The following is a 15,364-nucleotide window of genomic DNA, read 5'->3' as shown; positions in this document are numbered from 1 at the left end:
TGAAGTGAAGTATGTGTAAGAAGCAAACTTCATCAGGGCTTCCTAAAGATTAATGCGGAGGACAGCCCCGTTATCCACCCTCATTGGGAATGTGCCTCCTACGCCAATGAACTGGAATCCTGCTTGAGCGGGTTCTACAGGCAGAACTTGGCTTATTAACAGAGGAGAAAGTTCATGCAAGTCAACTGATTGAAGACAGACTAAGATCCTGTTAATGGCCAGAAAGGCACTCCTCCCAAAGGTGATTTATCTCATCTTACACCATGTCAATAAATATAAACTGAACTGAGGTGCTCGTTTTTATCCCTTAAGCACAAAAAACCTCAAGGTGACTAACTTATAGAGGCACATTGTCTTTTCAGGTGCCTAAAATGAGGAGAGGGAATCTCTTTCTGGATTTCCAGGAGGCAAAGTATAAAATTATCTTCCATCCTGGCCAAGCTGGAGTGAGTAGCTTTTTCCCCAAAGGTATAAGAGCAATATTGGGCATATTCAGGAAAAAAACACAGCTCACATTTGCTTATTCTCTTGTCAAGCTTGTTACACTCCTTCCTGACGACAGACCTGGCGACTGACTGGTGGCCCCAAGGGTGGCTTACCTGGAACGACCCAACCACGAGCTCAAAGACCAGCTTAACTTCTGCTTTGAAATTGTCAGGGAAGAAAGCAAACATGATGTAGTGAATGCCAAAGAGAGGGATCAGCAGCAAGGTGGACTTGGCCAGCCTCCTGTCGGAAAGACAAACATGAGTCAGAAGGGGAGAGGGAAGAGGAGCTAAAGGGTAAGCTGATGAGAAATCCTGCAGCTGAGCCCTGTCCAACCCGGAGACTTTAATTTGCTGCAGTACGTATTTGCCGATTACCTGGATCATGATGGTGTAACCTGTATCATGCATGTTAAGTGCCTTTGTTTGCCCTTAGGAGATGTGATAGGGGCCACTTACCCTGAGGTCCTGGGAACATCCAGCCTTTCAACAGCAGCCTCAGGAGGCTGTCTTTGCTGAGAGGGAAGATGTGTCTGGGGTGCAGGGAAAGGGAGGGAATTAAGACATCTCCTCACAGTCTCTGGATCCCTCTGATGACCTGGGCTGGGCTGTGATGACATGTGGAGCCAGACCCTTGGCTGGGCACAGTCGATTCACGCTAACCAAGGACCATGCTAGGAACATTTCCACAGGCTTGCTTTCCTCCTTGTTAACAGCTCTCATATAAATATATACGTGCCTCCAGCTGAGGTGGAGCAATCAGCCCTAAATTATGTCTCCTTGGCCCACAGACTGTGGATGGCTGGTGATTTCAGGTGTGGTGACAACATAAAATGTCACATCTTTATTCCCAGCAACTTCAATGGAGGTATTTCTTTCCCCCTTCTTTCTTCTTCCCCTCCCACAGGAGATCTTTTTTCATCTCTACAAGCTAAATCATCATCTAGCATTATCTTTGTTTGCTAGGGATTTCTGAAAATTGCAGCTTCTGGGAGAGAAATAGTATGTTTAGCTCAGAATAATGACAGGCTATCGCACAATGAATGTCTCCAAAGGAGGGAGATGAACAGTATTAGTGCTTAATGGCGTCAGGCTGGGTAATCAGAGGTCTAATTAGGAAGAGATGATAATTTATTAAATATAATCATTATTAAAATATAGCTGATGGAAAGAAAATGAAATCAAGGCCTTAAGGATGCTTATGAGGGTTTTGGCTCCCTTGGTCACCCACATACTCCTATGTCTCCCTCTCCCAGAGGCTTCTGGAGGAACAGAAGCTATGTTTGGGATGTGGGAAATGCTTACTCTTCCATCTGTAAACCCTTCACTTCCAAAGTCTCATCAGGCTCAGTCCCATCAGACCATCTTCATTTATTTGCCATCTGCATAAGCCCCCTGGGAAGGGTGATGTGCCAGTTTTATGCAGATGATGCTGTATCTCCCAGCAGACTTTTCCAGCTTTCTCTGGGCCTGGCCCAAAGACAGCTTGACATTAAGGCTGTGGTTGGCAGCTGTGGTTCCCTCAGGGAATACCTGGTGGCTGAAAAGCAGCTGATTGCAACTCATTCCAGGCAAAAAGAGTAGGAAGCCAAGGAACTTTCCAGGAATTTGCCTTCCCCATCAAATCCCTTGCTAGCAGGCACATCCCTGCTCATAGTGAATAGATCAAAAATCTGAGTCCTCTTAGATGTTTTCTTCTGCCAGAGGAGTGTCACTGTCATTGGTGACCATCAGGGTACCATGCTCCTCCCTGTCAGCAGGAGCTCTGGCTGGTGTCACCCACACTGGTATGACCCAGCCCTAATTCCCCAGCTTCAGACATATGAGAAAGCAACTCATTTTCTAAGCAGACCACAGTTCAGTGAATATCAATATTGGCTTTACAGAGATTTCTCTCTCCCCAGTCTTTCAGGAACAGTCAACCCAGAAGAATTTGATGTGATGATACCTTCACATACTGTATTCATAGAGACACTGTTTGCAACCTCCAATGGATTAGAAAATTTTATTTTATCCTTGCAGACAACCTCCCCTCAGTTATAGCTTTTTTCCCTCCTGAATGGACTGTGGCACTGAACAGGGCACAAATGGCAAGCCTTAGAAACCCCCTCCTCCAGTTTGTATAACACTCCAAACCAGTCTTTTGTTCCAAGCACTGATCTTCCCCAGAATATTGAGTGGTGTTTCAGATCTCAGTTTGGCTTCAAGACATGGTCTAGCCCTGTGATATTTAAAAGACTTTTACCCTGAAAGCTGCTACGAGGAAAATCGTTTTCCCCAGTCATGATCTAATTTCTCCCAGGAGGCTAAAGCCTGGCTGTGCAGGAGGCAGAAATGTTTGGGAGATTGTCCAAAGCTGGTTAAACCTACCTGCTGGAAAGCCACGGCTTCTCAAAAAACTCATTAATTCCACTCCCAGCACAGGGTGCGCTGCTTAGAACTATCCTCTCTGACAGATATACATGGTGACAGGTAATTTAGGGAAAACATGTCTCCACTAGCATGCATTGAACCTACTCCTCTCTTTGGGAGTGGATAAGAGTGAACCAACATTTGAGTCATTCTCCTTGAATGCATAATGGAAAAGTTACGCAGAAAATTTTGATGATAATATTGATCTATGAACATGTACAGAATAGAAAGAGTTGGATTTTGCTCAAGATTTCCGTTGCAGAAAACAACTTCTATTTGCCTGAAATATTGCTGTCCCACTCTTGCACGTCTCTGTCATTTCCAGAAAACTGCTTTGGGAGACTTGTTTTCACAGTTTCCAATACATTAAAGCCCAGTTCACTGTCTATAGCATTAATGAGTCACCAGCGCACCTGAACTTCCAGCCTGCAGCTAAACTGAAACCATTTGGAATTGAACAATACTGTCAACTTGTCAACATGCTATTTTATTTTTATAAAGTAAACAATATAAAATAAACAAGAGAAGGAGGGAGAAATGCAAATGAGATCACTCTGATGTTGTTAGTTTAACACACGCTTATCTCAGAACTGGCAGGAGGAACCCACATATATCATTAGTAGAAGTTTTTTGCTAAGATCTCTTGGATCCTGCAGGCCAAACCCCTGAAGCCAGCAGCAGCATTTCAGGTAATTAGGGCATGACATGTAAAAGGATCTAGGTACCTAAAATTGCAGATCACATGCCTAATGGCATTTATAAAAGGGTCTGGACCCCAGATGTCTCTACAGATAGCTGTCTAAACATTAAAAACTTAGGACCACACCGAAAACTCTCCTTGGTGGGATTGAGCCTTCAGGTTGGGACACTTATATTCATTTCCATAGGAAACTGTGGTGTCTCATGTCCCACTACAGTCAGTACAGTCAACAGAGACTTCCAGATGCCCCAGAGAGTCTTGTTAGTGGCCAGCTGCTACTGTATAAGGGTACAAGTCTCCCATAGCTCCTGGGTCGTATATGCCAGGTCCAGGCAAGTATCTCAAATGTTCTACAACTTCTCATATGGATTGGACACCTCTAAGTGAGCAACTGATTCATGCCCTAATGGAACTGAGATGTTTTTCCAGGTGGACAAGGAAGGTGAGGAACTGTAGATGTGAAGATCATTTGTACTTTAGCAGCACCTCTTGTTTGGCAGGCCAGTGTGGGGAAGTCTGTGTTACTTACTGCCCTGCCACGCTACGTTTGTTTACAAGGCAAAGAGAGTTTTCCTGGCAGCTCCCACTTCACTGGAAAATGTGAAGTAAAAAAAGCCCTGAACCCAAAGCTCAGCATGACCTCCAAGGTAATCTGGGCATAACCCTTCCGACGTGTGTTGGCAGCACTTCTGCTGAGATGAATAGGAGCCAACTGCTCCAGGCTGCTGCTTAGTACTAGAACATATTTCAATATGCTGATTTAATCTACGTACCTGGCCAAAGCTGTTGCAAACCCGGGGGTACAAAGGTGCAATGCCCAATTGGAAATACATAAAGGGAGGTGGTAGAAAACACAGGGTCTGGTAATGTTGGCGTGTTAAGATGACAGAAAAAGAGTTAATTGCCTTTGGATGCTGCAGGGAGAACTTAAGGTCAAATACTGGAATTTCCTTCCATAAATTTGAGAATCTCTCAAAGCAGATGAAATGCATAATTTACTGTCACAAGACAGAAAGACTCAGTGTCATGGCTGGTCAGTATTTAAGGACTACATTGATATTCTCTTCCATCTCGCAGAAAGATGAACTGAGGTCAGATTCTCCAGGGTACCTAAGTGCACAGTTCCCTCCAAAGACGAAGAAGATTTATGAGCAGTGACCATGTAGACACTGGACTCTTTCCTTTCCAGTTCTTTTCTAGGAATCATTTAATAAATACCAGCACAGTTGTAATGCTGAGCCAGGACAGTGGCAAAATTAAAAAAACAAGATGGTTTGAGCTTTTATTTTATTTGCATTGAAGCTAGAATAAATCCATGCAGATAGAGAGACAGATTTCTTGCACTCTTAAAATACTACAACTAAGACCAGTCTTGGCCACTGAGAGAGATGCTGATCTCACTTGCATGTTGTTCATTATAAAAAGCCTCATTAAGGTCTACCTTATATCCCTGGAATACAAGCATTATGTCAAGTAAAACTTCTGAGACAGTGTTACTTCTCAACAGTGAAGAAAAATGTGTTAAATTAATCCAATCTAGTTTTGGGGTCTGCTTTAGGATAAGAAAAATTTGCCGTATATTCTACTGAATGTACTAATTTTCTAGATATTTCTTCTTTGAACAAGGGAGCTGAGGGTAACTAGTTCAGAAAAAACAGCCCATATACTGTGGACAGCTGCTCTTTGTTCTCTATCAGGGTCCTTCTGCCTTCAGAATCCAATAAATATTCAATATAGAGAGAAAAAGCCTATTTTGTTTCATGATCATTACTGTTGCTCTCATTTCTTCATTGTTAATCCCAAGGAAAATCTTCTCACCTGTCTGTCCAAACTGACATACAATATGCCCAGCAATTTTAGAAAATGCCTCATTTCCTGATCAGCTTTAATCAATTAACAAATCCTTGATTCTGATCAGTGCCGACAGATGCAACACTGAGCTACCAGCCAAGAAGGTTTCCCAAAACCCATACAGTATGGTTGAAAAAGTTGAGGACTTACGAATATTGGCTGGTTTCATTGTGTCCAACGTCTGGGGAATGCAGCTTCTGGACTAAGATACGGATGATGCAAATGAAGAGAATGAAGTTCACCTGTCAGGAGGGTGAGAAAGGAAACAGAGAGAGAAATAAAAAATTAGTAATTTTGTCCAGTTAAAAGAGCCAATCATTAGAGGGCGATTCCTTTCACTGCAATTTTTTTTGCCATGGAGCAAGCTGTTGTTAACAAGCCATGAGCAGAGAACCCCACTCTGGGAGCACATAGTAAACCGACACAGGATGGCAGCCATCTTGGGCCTGACATCAGCCTGCTTGGGACTTTGTGTCATACATCCCAAGTATGATGATGTCAAACCCATAGAGCACAGCTATGCACGACGTCCTGCTGCGCGGGGGAGCGCCGACGACAGGGTGGGAAAAGAGCCTTGGGAGTTAGCAGAGCGATGGACGTCAAAGCCCTCAGGAGACGGTGACATGGGACCGGCTGCTGAGCATGTCAAAGACTGAGGTGGTGAGCCGAGGAAACCAAACCAAAACATAAAGCAGTATCCACTTCATCAGGGCCTCTACTTAGTGCTATGGGGCATGTCTTCTCTGGAGAAAAGCTGGAGACCTTGTATAGCAAGAGATAGACCTCACTGACATGGTGGAAAACATTCTCTCCTACAAGGTTAGACCAGATAACTCTGGCTAATACCGAGAGTTTAGATGGTGCTTTTCACTCAAAAAATCTCAAAGTGCTCCACCAACATACTCAAGCAATGTTAACCTTATTTAATAGCAAAGGCGCAGAGCTAGGAATGGCAGTTTCCTAACGACACGTAGTAGATGGCATGAATTGAATGCAAATTTACTTGCTTTTAAAGTCCTATCCATTGAATCACACTGTTCTTCTTGCAACATATACAATAGAAAAGTGAGGACAGATTTCTGTGGACCAAGTTTAGTTTTAATTTGGCACACAATCTCTTTATCCTCTCATGGTCAAAGAATGCACAAATGATTCTGATTTTTAGAGGCTTAGAGGCCGGAAGGGATTGTGTTAACCAGCTGATCTGATTTCCTGCAAAAACAGATTGTAAAATTTCCTCCAGCAATTCTTACATTTATCTCAACGACAGGTGAATAAAGTAGACTGAAGCACATCTCTCATTTAGATGCTCACTCTTTTTTCAAAGGCTGTGAGTGATTGGAAATGAATTGTATTTCTTGGTTATGATGCATTGCTTAATCACTTTTTATCTATCCCATGCCATTTATCATAGTTTCTGTTCATATTTATTTGCTTATAAAAATGGCTTTTGCCTGTCTTGGTGGCAAGTAAAATTTATCAGTTCAAACCAGTATTATCTAGCTCAATTACTCTAATGAGCATTGATAGCACACAAGCTGCAGCACTGAAGGTAGAATTGAGGCAGTTAAATACTGACTGTGTTGGCTTGTGGTGGTCAAGAGCAACCATGGACACAGGGCAGTGGGGAGTCAGGTGGAATGTGGCTTATAGGCTTAGTACAGCCTCAGCATTGCGTGGTAGAAGATACAGCTACTGGGAGCTGCTGGAGAAGTTGTTCAGTCTATTTTTCAACCTAGAGTGTAATCAAAGCCACTTGATCTGTTCCCAGTGCTTAATAACTTATGTATCTTATATATCTTATATATATCAGATAAACGTATTTCTTCCTTCCATTGAGATCTATGCTTTATTCCTGTGGATGTGGAGATAATGTTGCATTCCTCCCTGAAGGAACCTGCTGTTCATCAGGGAGCAGTTATCACGCCCTTCCTTTGTGACAGGTTTATGTGATATCTGCAGAAGGAAAATCAGAAATTGCTGGGTAAATTTCAGTTGGCAATGAGGAGATCATTTATTGGCCAAAAGAAAATACAGACTCATTAATCCACGGAGAATAGGATGTATCTCTTGACCAAAACGTTATCTCGGGAATATCTATAGCTTTCTATGGTGATATAAATATTGTGAGATGTGCCGTCTAAGTATTGTATTTCTTTTCAGTGAGGTGAACAGAGTAAGATGTAAATAGCCAGACTGTTTCAATTTGGAATCCCTGTATGACAAGTGCTACAGAAAAGAAGTCTTCTTGTAAAGGTCATAATGTAAGTGGAATAAGAAGCATGTATGTCTAAGAAAAGATTTCTATTTAAAAGAGATATATTTGGTTTGATTTCTTTTGCATTCTTTTTCTTCCTGTCCCACATACTTGCCTTCATTTAAAAAAAGTCAAAGCTAAGTTTGACTCAAGTTCATTTGATTTTAAGTTTTGGCTTGATACCTGACAGAGGAAACATGTAATATTCAACAAGGATGGAAGGACTCAGAGTTCCTCAGAAGTGTCATGGTTTCTGTGGTCAGAATGGATCATATCCAGAGGTATGAAGTCAAGCACTTCTGTTGATTTATCTGGAATAAGCTTCTCAAGAACTTACTTAAAAACCACATAGCTGGGCTCCAATTTTGTACTGGATGCTATAACAAGAGACAAATATCTGGGGGAATTAATCTAATGTCTTTTTATGTAGGTAGACATTTATGGTAGGACTCATTGCATTTTACTTTATAGTGTTGACATCTACAACTGAAGAAGTCACCCTGGGCTCTGCATATGGACAGCTCAGAGAAACAAAAACATTCAAGACACAATTCATCTGATTTAATTTAGACACCTACTGATTCATTAGACAAGATGAGCCTTTCCTGGATCTCTAACCACGGTCCTTAACCTTCTCTGGCTACACGCAGCCATGGCTATTGCACTAGAGTGCCCAGGGTGACTACAGGAGATGGAGGTGGCCAAAGTTAAATCAAATGAGCTCCACCTTGGCTGCCTAGTCACTCAAACTCTTCCCATGGTTAATGTTTAAATGTTTATGCTAAATGCTCATCTGGAGCGTGAACTTCCTTATCCTAAGACAGACATTCAATATACAGTTTGGGGTTGGGGATACAGGGGTTTTATCTGTCAATGCTTTTTTCCATGGACATTTACAGAACACTTCTCAACACCCCTTCACCCCCCACACTTATTATCAAAGATGGCTTTGCAGCCAGCAGAATGTGCTGATACTTTACCAAAATAGACACCAAAATAGGAGTTTTAATGATCCACCAGAATGGGGATTCCACTACTTCCTCCCAGCACCTAAAAAGAAACAAAACCAGACTTAAAACATCAAGCAAAGCAAGCAAGCACCTGTGTAACCTTCTCAGATACTTGGTTTCCCTAAATGCTAGAGATAGCTATGCTAGGTTATGTGAAGAGGACTAAACCTGGTGTCCATGAACTGGGGAGGGCTAAAGACTTGCTTTGCAGTGGCTTTAAGCACTGGTAGGTACCAGTTACCTCAGATATGTAAAAAGGTTATAGAGAGGTGGGGGTTGGTCTCTTCTCCCAAGTAACAGGTGATAGGACAAGAGGAAAAGGCCTCAAGTTGCACCAGAGGAGGTTTAGGATGGATATTAGGAAAAATTTTTACACTGAAAGGGTTATTAAGCATTGGAACAGGCTGCCCAGGGAAGTGGTGGAGTCACCATCCCTGGGAGTATTTAAAAGCTGGGCAGACATGGTGCTGAGAGACATGGTTTAGTGGTGGTTTTGGCAGTGTTGGGTTAATGGTTGGACTCAATGATGTGAAAGGTCCCTTCCAACTGAGATGATTCTATGATTCTATGATTCTATATAATGCTGTGAGCTCTTTTCCCATTGGTTATGGAATCGGCTGGAGGTTGTTATGTCAGGGTGAATGTGGGGAAGGATGGTGATTTGCTTAATTTCTACTACACTGAGGTCAGCTACAAGGAAACGCTATAAAAATCATGAATCCATGAGGTCTGCAATGCTATCCACCATCATGGATGGGGGTTTTGCTAATGAACAATTGGCACCTTCAGAAAAAAAATGCACATTCCCTTCTGAAAAAGATGATGGACAGCCGATGGTGGGATTACTCCAACCAAATCTAGCTAGCTGCATCTGAGCTATAAATCTAGTGAGACAAGTCCATAGGGTCCAGGGTGTGATTTATGTCATCCTGAAGTCAGAACTGTCTCCAAACCACACCACTCACTGCAGTCATAACGAAATGACAGAATAAGAATGACGTGGAAAAGACTAATATTGCTTGGGACACATTTATCTGCCGACCTCATAACAGTCACATGATCGAAGGCGCATTTTTAGGAGAACATTAATGAAAATTAGTCTGCATTCATGTTTGAAATAGATTAGCGGAAGCCATCGTAGACAATTTCACCCAGATACTGCTCATCTAATTCAAAATGTTGACAGCACAAGTAATGGTAGCTGAAGAGAGGCACTTTTAAGGCACAGTTCCTGAGACCTATTTTAGGCATTGACTTTAGGATGAAAAGAGTTGTACTCCATGAGCTACACTGATTAAACCTCCACTAGCTATAAAAGGAGACTAGAGTGAATTGCTCAGATACAGATACTTATACTTAGTCAGGTGCACACTGCCCTTTCAGTTAGAATTAAAGTGGCCCTAATTATGTCTAGTGCACTTCATTTTTAAAATAAATTCAGGCAGTCTGAATGAAGGTCACTTTAATTTGGAGTTAGAATGTTTAAATAGAGGCTTAATGTTGTTTAACCAATCTTACATAATTAGGTTTTATTTAATCTGGATTAATTTCCTGTAATTTTTCTCTGTAGGTAATTTTAGTATGCAAAAAAAAAATCTGTTAGGTATTACATATCTTTTAAATTTGTACTCTGTTTTACTTGGCACAAAAATGTAGAGCTTTAAAGCCTCCAGAAAATGCAAAAAAGTCTGTATTTTTATTAAGAATTGCTGGAGCTGTGTGGGAATATATAATAAGAAGAACTGGTATCCAGACTGGTTAAATCCTTTGGTCTCTATCTCATTGTAAATGCTATTTATTAACAGAGTAAATAAGGTCAGTTTTATGTAGGTAGAGTAAAACCATAAAAGAAGTCAGTAGCCCTCCAGAAATGTGTTAGCATGACTATAAATCAAAAACGCTATGAGAAACCTGAGCTCCTTCTCTTACTGAAATAAGGACAAACCAGGACACATTTGGAAAGAGAGAATGCACGGGAGAAAAGGGAGTTAACCATATGCTGTAAATGCAAGAAGTGAGGGCACGCACAGTGAGTACATGATCAGCACCTGATTCTGTAACTCTCTGGAGTGTTTTCTCATAAAAGGTTTTCCAATTACTATAGTTTGACTGCTTGAGTAAAAGCATGAAGGAGCATTGCGGGATCAGATCCTATTTACTCACGTATATCCTTGGATAGCTCTAGTATCTGCCTCATTTACTTAGCTGCATTCTATCTGCTGCTTATGTAAAGTATCAAAGGCAGCTGTTAGGTTAAAGAGGATGAAAAACAGATCCTAAAATCTGCCTGGGGAAAAAAAAGAAAGAGTTTTTAGAGTTTTCCTGTGGGAAGGCTAATGGGTATGTTTATTGATATCTGTTGCACCAGCATATTTAGGGTCAGTTCTGCAGGATGCAAAGTTCTGCTCTAAGCATAGGAGCCCGAGCTGCTCAGTTGGTGTCTTTGTTATACACAGGATCACAGGGCCAAACTTCATCAGGGTCCGTTCACAAATTTCCTGCAAATATCCTGACCAAGGGGTTGGGAAACAAAGAGGGTGAGTGACTGGCCTAAGCTGATGTAAACTGTGTGTCTTCAGGGACACCTTGCAGCGTTTCCCGGTCCATGGCAGAAGGGGAAAGCTTCTGCTCTGTTCTGACTGCCACTGGGGTTAAGGCAGGATCGGTGGGTTACTAAAACTGCTTTCCTTGGCCTTCCTTGGAGATAAAGGAAGGAAGAATTAGAAAGGAAAGAGAATTGAATCCATAGGCTTACCCAACATCGAAAAAGTAAATCCTGACAATAGTCCAAGCAGTGATGAACAAGGTGGGGGCACCTGACAAGAGAAGAGATGGTGTTACCGTCAGAAATCATTATCAAAGCTTTCAGGCCTGTTCTGCCCCACTCTCCATCCCTCCTGAGTGACTGAGGTGATGCCTTCCCTCAAGAGTGGGCAAATGCTTCACGTTTTCAATGCTCACATGTCAAACAAGCAACATGTTGCCTTTCTCTCCCACTGGCCTTGTAAGATGAGTTTCCTGTAACTGCTCCCTGGCAGATTTTTCCTCCTGTTGCAGTGCCCACAGGAAAATTTCCGATGGTGAAATGCAAGGAATAGGAAACACTTTAAACATCTACAGTGTGGACACACATATCTAAGCCAATCATTACAGGCACTCTTCAGCATCAATGGGGAGAAATGTGTACTTCGAACAGAAAGTTCATCTGAGTTAAGTTAGATGTTTGCTTTAGGACAAGAAATATGCCCTTGGACTGCCTTGACTTTATTGCCTGGACCTCCCCTGACTATAAAGGGAGCCTGGAGCAACAAGTTCACACGTAGATGTCTTTTGCTGGCCAGATGAATCTGCCTCTGCTCCTCACTCCACGATCTTCTGCCTGACTAGAGTGGTCTTGTTCCATCCTTGTAGTGCCTCTTTTCTCTGTCTTATGCCTTTGATTAGATTTAGATTGAAAATACTGCAGGAAGGACATGTCACTTTGTTCTGGATTAGTCATAGTATTGCATATTGTTTATTACCAGTGATTTCCGAGTGCAATGGTAATACAAACTGTCAGAACTGCAATGAGTGTGTCCAAATTATTAATTCCTGCATGATCCATTTCACATCCACCACTGATGATCTTGCAAATGACGGATGACTGAAAGGCCAAAAGATCCTTCAAGCACCTGTCATTTTCTTGAATTGCCCTTCCTCACCCAAGAACTGCAGAATACATTACCAGTGCAAAGGATTTCCTTTGATTTAAAATCACTAGCTTCATACATTTTTCTTTAAAATCTGCCAGCTGAAGGAAAGGGTATCTATACACGAGGTAAGTTTAAAGAGGGTCTGACGTGATTAACTGCATCTGAAACAAGGCCTGTTAACAACATTTCTTCTTATGCTTATAGCACAGAGAATCATCTCTCTTCTGCAATGTGAACCCAAGCGTAACTCCTGTCACTTTCGATGGAAGTTACTCTATGGTTAACTGGTCAAATCCTGAGCCTGGGCATACCCTTCTACATGACACTATTTTACTTTTTCTTTTCAAGATTCTTCCCTGATCTAATTACTTCTCAGTTTCAGCTATGGGGAGCAGGCATAAAAAGCCATTTTGCTTACTTATATGTAAATTTCCAGCTAAATGGCTTAAATGAGAAAAGATTTCTCTGTTCCTTCTTTGGAGAAAGAAGTTGATCTGATAGGATTAATTTGCATAAGTTAGCAATTCAGCTCTGAGTTACTTTGTGGAGAGTTTAATTCTGTCTTCCTTGACATTTTCTTATTTTATTTTATTTTATTTTATTTTATTTTATTTTATTTTATTTTATTTTATTTGTGTTTGAGACTAGATTTACATTAAAGCTGGAGAAATCACAAATGCAGTAAGCAGGAGGTTATCAGCATTAACACACAGGCAATGGGATCTTAGGATAGTTAGCTGGCCTGAATTTAGCAAGACAAGGAGAGGGTGATGGACTACAGTGGCTCGTTCAGTCCAGGAGTCCTGCTTTGCTGGGATCCATCCTTACAATGTAGGGTCAATGCATGATGTCAACTTTGGGATCCCAATCAGGATCAAAGGACTAAATGACTACAAAGGTGATGAGGAGTTTCAGGACCACAGTCCTTAAAGACACTGAGGTGCTCAACTATCAATGAACCCAGCACAAGCTAAGTTCTTAAATATCTTTGGAGATTTAGGCTAATGCTCTTAAACTCCTCTGGCCATCACTTGATCTTGCTCCTGGTTGCACAATTCTTGGCAGCAAGGTAACGTGGATACTACATCTCTGTCCTGTCTGAGCCCCCCAGTTTGTGGATTAAATTGCAGTTTAAAATGCCTGCCATTATCACCTCTTGGGATTCAGATTTGAGAAGATGCGTACCCCAGCCAATCAAGATGTACCACCAAAAGTATTTCCTCTCTGAAAAGAAAGAGATGACCAACAGAGTATGAAGATACAACCCTTCCACCAGGAGCCAGAAGAAGTTGGCCATGACGCAGTACTGGAAGAAAACCATCATGGCTTTGCAGCCTACCTGGAAGAGAAGAAACGAACAGTGGTGAAGTGCAGCATGTTCCAATAGTAAACACACTGAATTACCAGTCAGCCTTGTTCTGTGTGTAGCTTTGGGATTGTTTTTTGAAGCACCTGAAGCCCTTATGGAATAAATTCCATGGTAAAAAGCCAAAAGCCCTACCAAACTTGATCTGGGTAGACACTCTTGGCATGTGTTAACTGCTGCATGGGGCTGCTGTCTGTGGGTTTTGGATGTACACCTGTAGGAGGTTGGCTTAATGGTAGAGAGGATGCTAAAATAAATAAATAAATAAATAAAAATCTGTGTGAATTAGCCCTTGAAGGAAAAGTCAAATTGTAATCACTCCATGGCCTGGCAGATACTGCAAAAACTAAAAGGGCTTGAGACAGGGGTTTGAAGAAATCAAAATCTACAACTAATTATGAATACTCAGTTAGGAAAAGAAGGACTGGGTTATATATTTTTAAAATAAAGAGAAGGGTAAGGAGGATAAGCAGGGTAAACACTAATGAGCATGAACAGATTCGATTACATTGGAAGAGGAGATATTTGAAAAGGAAAGGAGGATTGTTTTTCTTCAGGAAATTAATAATTAAACACTGTAACTTGCTGTGGGAAGATTTGACTGCAGCACAGTTGACTGGGAACAGTCAACTTACAAAAGGAAAAAAAAATAGGGGAAATTTCTCTCTCAGTCTCAGGGGCCAAGCCCACTGCAAACCACCTGAAGGTAGAAATCAGATCCCTGGAGAAGTATGTCAGCCCTGGCCATTGCCCCAGCACGGGATGTAGCAGATCCAGCTGAAGCTTTACAGGAGATGGTTGGTGGCATCATTACACACATCCACACTGTCTAAGCATCCTTGAGAGGCTGGCTCAGCAATAGACTCATTGCCTTCAGTGATTTTGCTTGGATAATACCCCACACTTATTGGGGCAAGGGCACAAGAATCTGGCTTCTAGCACGCTTTGGTTAGTTGTTCTTTCCTGGTGCTCTGCACATGCAATATGTTGAATTTAGAGCAATAATTGATTTGCACCAGTGACAAGCTCACGCTCCCCCCTGCTCCCCTCTCCTGCTGAAAACATTTGTTATGAAACACACTGGTTAAAAAAGGAAGTGTGGAAAGTGTTTTCTTGATGCCACATGTTTTGGAGAGGGACTTGTCCCCACTGATAGCTCAAAATTAATTCAATCCTCCCCTAGCACCTGCCAGTATGTCACACTGGGGACCCTCATGGGCTCCTGCTGATCAATTTATATGCACATCAGCTCCCTCCTGTGAGGCAGATGGCATAAGCGGAGACTTGCCGCAGGGTGGTGATGGGGGAAGGAAGAGGCAGAGCAGGCAGTTAACTCCCAGGGAGGGAAGGTGACACAGACTGAGCTGACAAGGGCTGGGGATGCGGCAGCGTCCTTCCTATGGCATCTCTATGCTCTTTGTTTCTCCCTGCTGTTGTGTGCATATGGCTGTGTGACATCGACACACCTCATTTCTGTTGCCCAAAGCCTGAGTGCTTGCTTGGTGTGTCTGCAGCCAGTGGGGATTCGCTGGTGTGAGAGTTCTCAGCCCTCTTGGGGCTACTGAATTCTTTTATGGTTTCACTCTATCGG

At 42.1% G+C, this 15,364-nt stretch overlaps 1 protein-coding gene across 1 annotated transcript in view; it reads right to left on the bottom strand.

The window, feature by feature from the left end:
• The window catches only part of LOC141470754 (vasoactive intestinal polypeptide receptor), a 76,564-nt gene that overhangs the window by 3,418 nt on the left and 57,782 nt on the right, over positions 1-15,364 (bottom strand). Inside the window, exons 6-10 of the mRNA XM_074156983.1 lie at positions 13,593-13,746; positions 11,471-11,531; positions 8,686-8,755; positions 5,599-5,690; positions 600-729 (exon numbers count right to left, since the gene is read on the bottom strand). Coding sequence (XP_074013084.1) covers positions 600-729; positions 5,599-5,690; positions 8,686-8,755; positions 11,471-11,531; positions 13,593-13,746 — 507 coding nt within the window. The remainder of the gene's footprint in view (positions 1-599; positions 730-5,598; positions 5,691-8,685; positions 8,756-11,470; positions 11,532-13,592; positions 13,747-15,364) is intronic.

Source organism: Numenius arquata, chromosome 12 (assembly GCF_964106895.1).
Source record: "Numenius arquata chromosome 12, bNumArq3.hap1.1, whole genome shotgun sequence".
In the NCBI taxonomy this organism is placed as follows: Eukaryota; Metazoa; Chordata; class Aves; order Charadriiformes; family Scolopacidae; genus Numenius; species Numenius arquata.
This window is presented reverse-complemented; position numbering and strand designations above follow the sequence as displayed.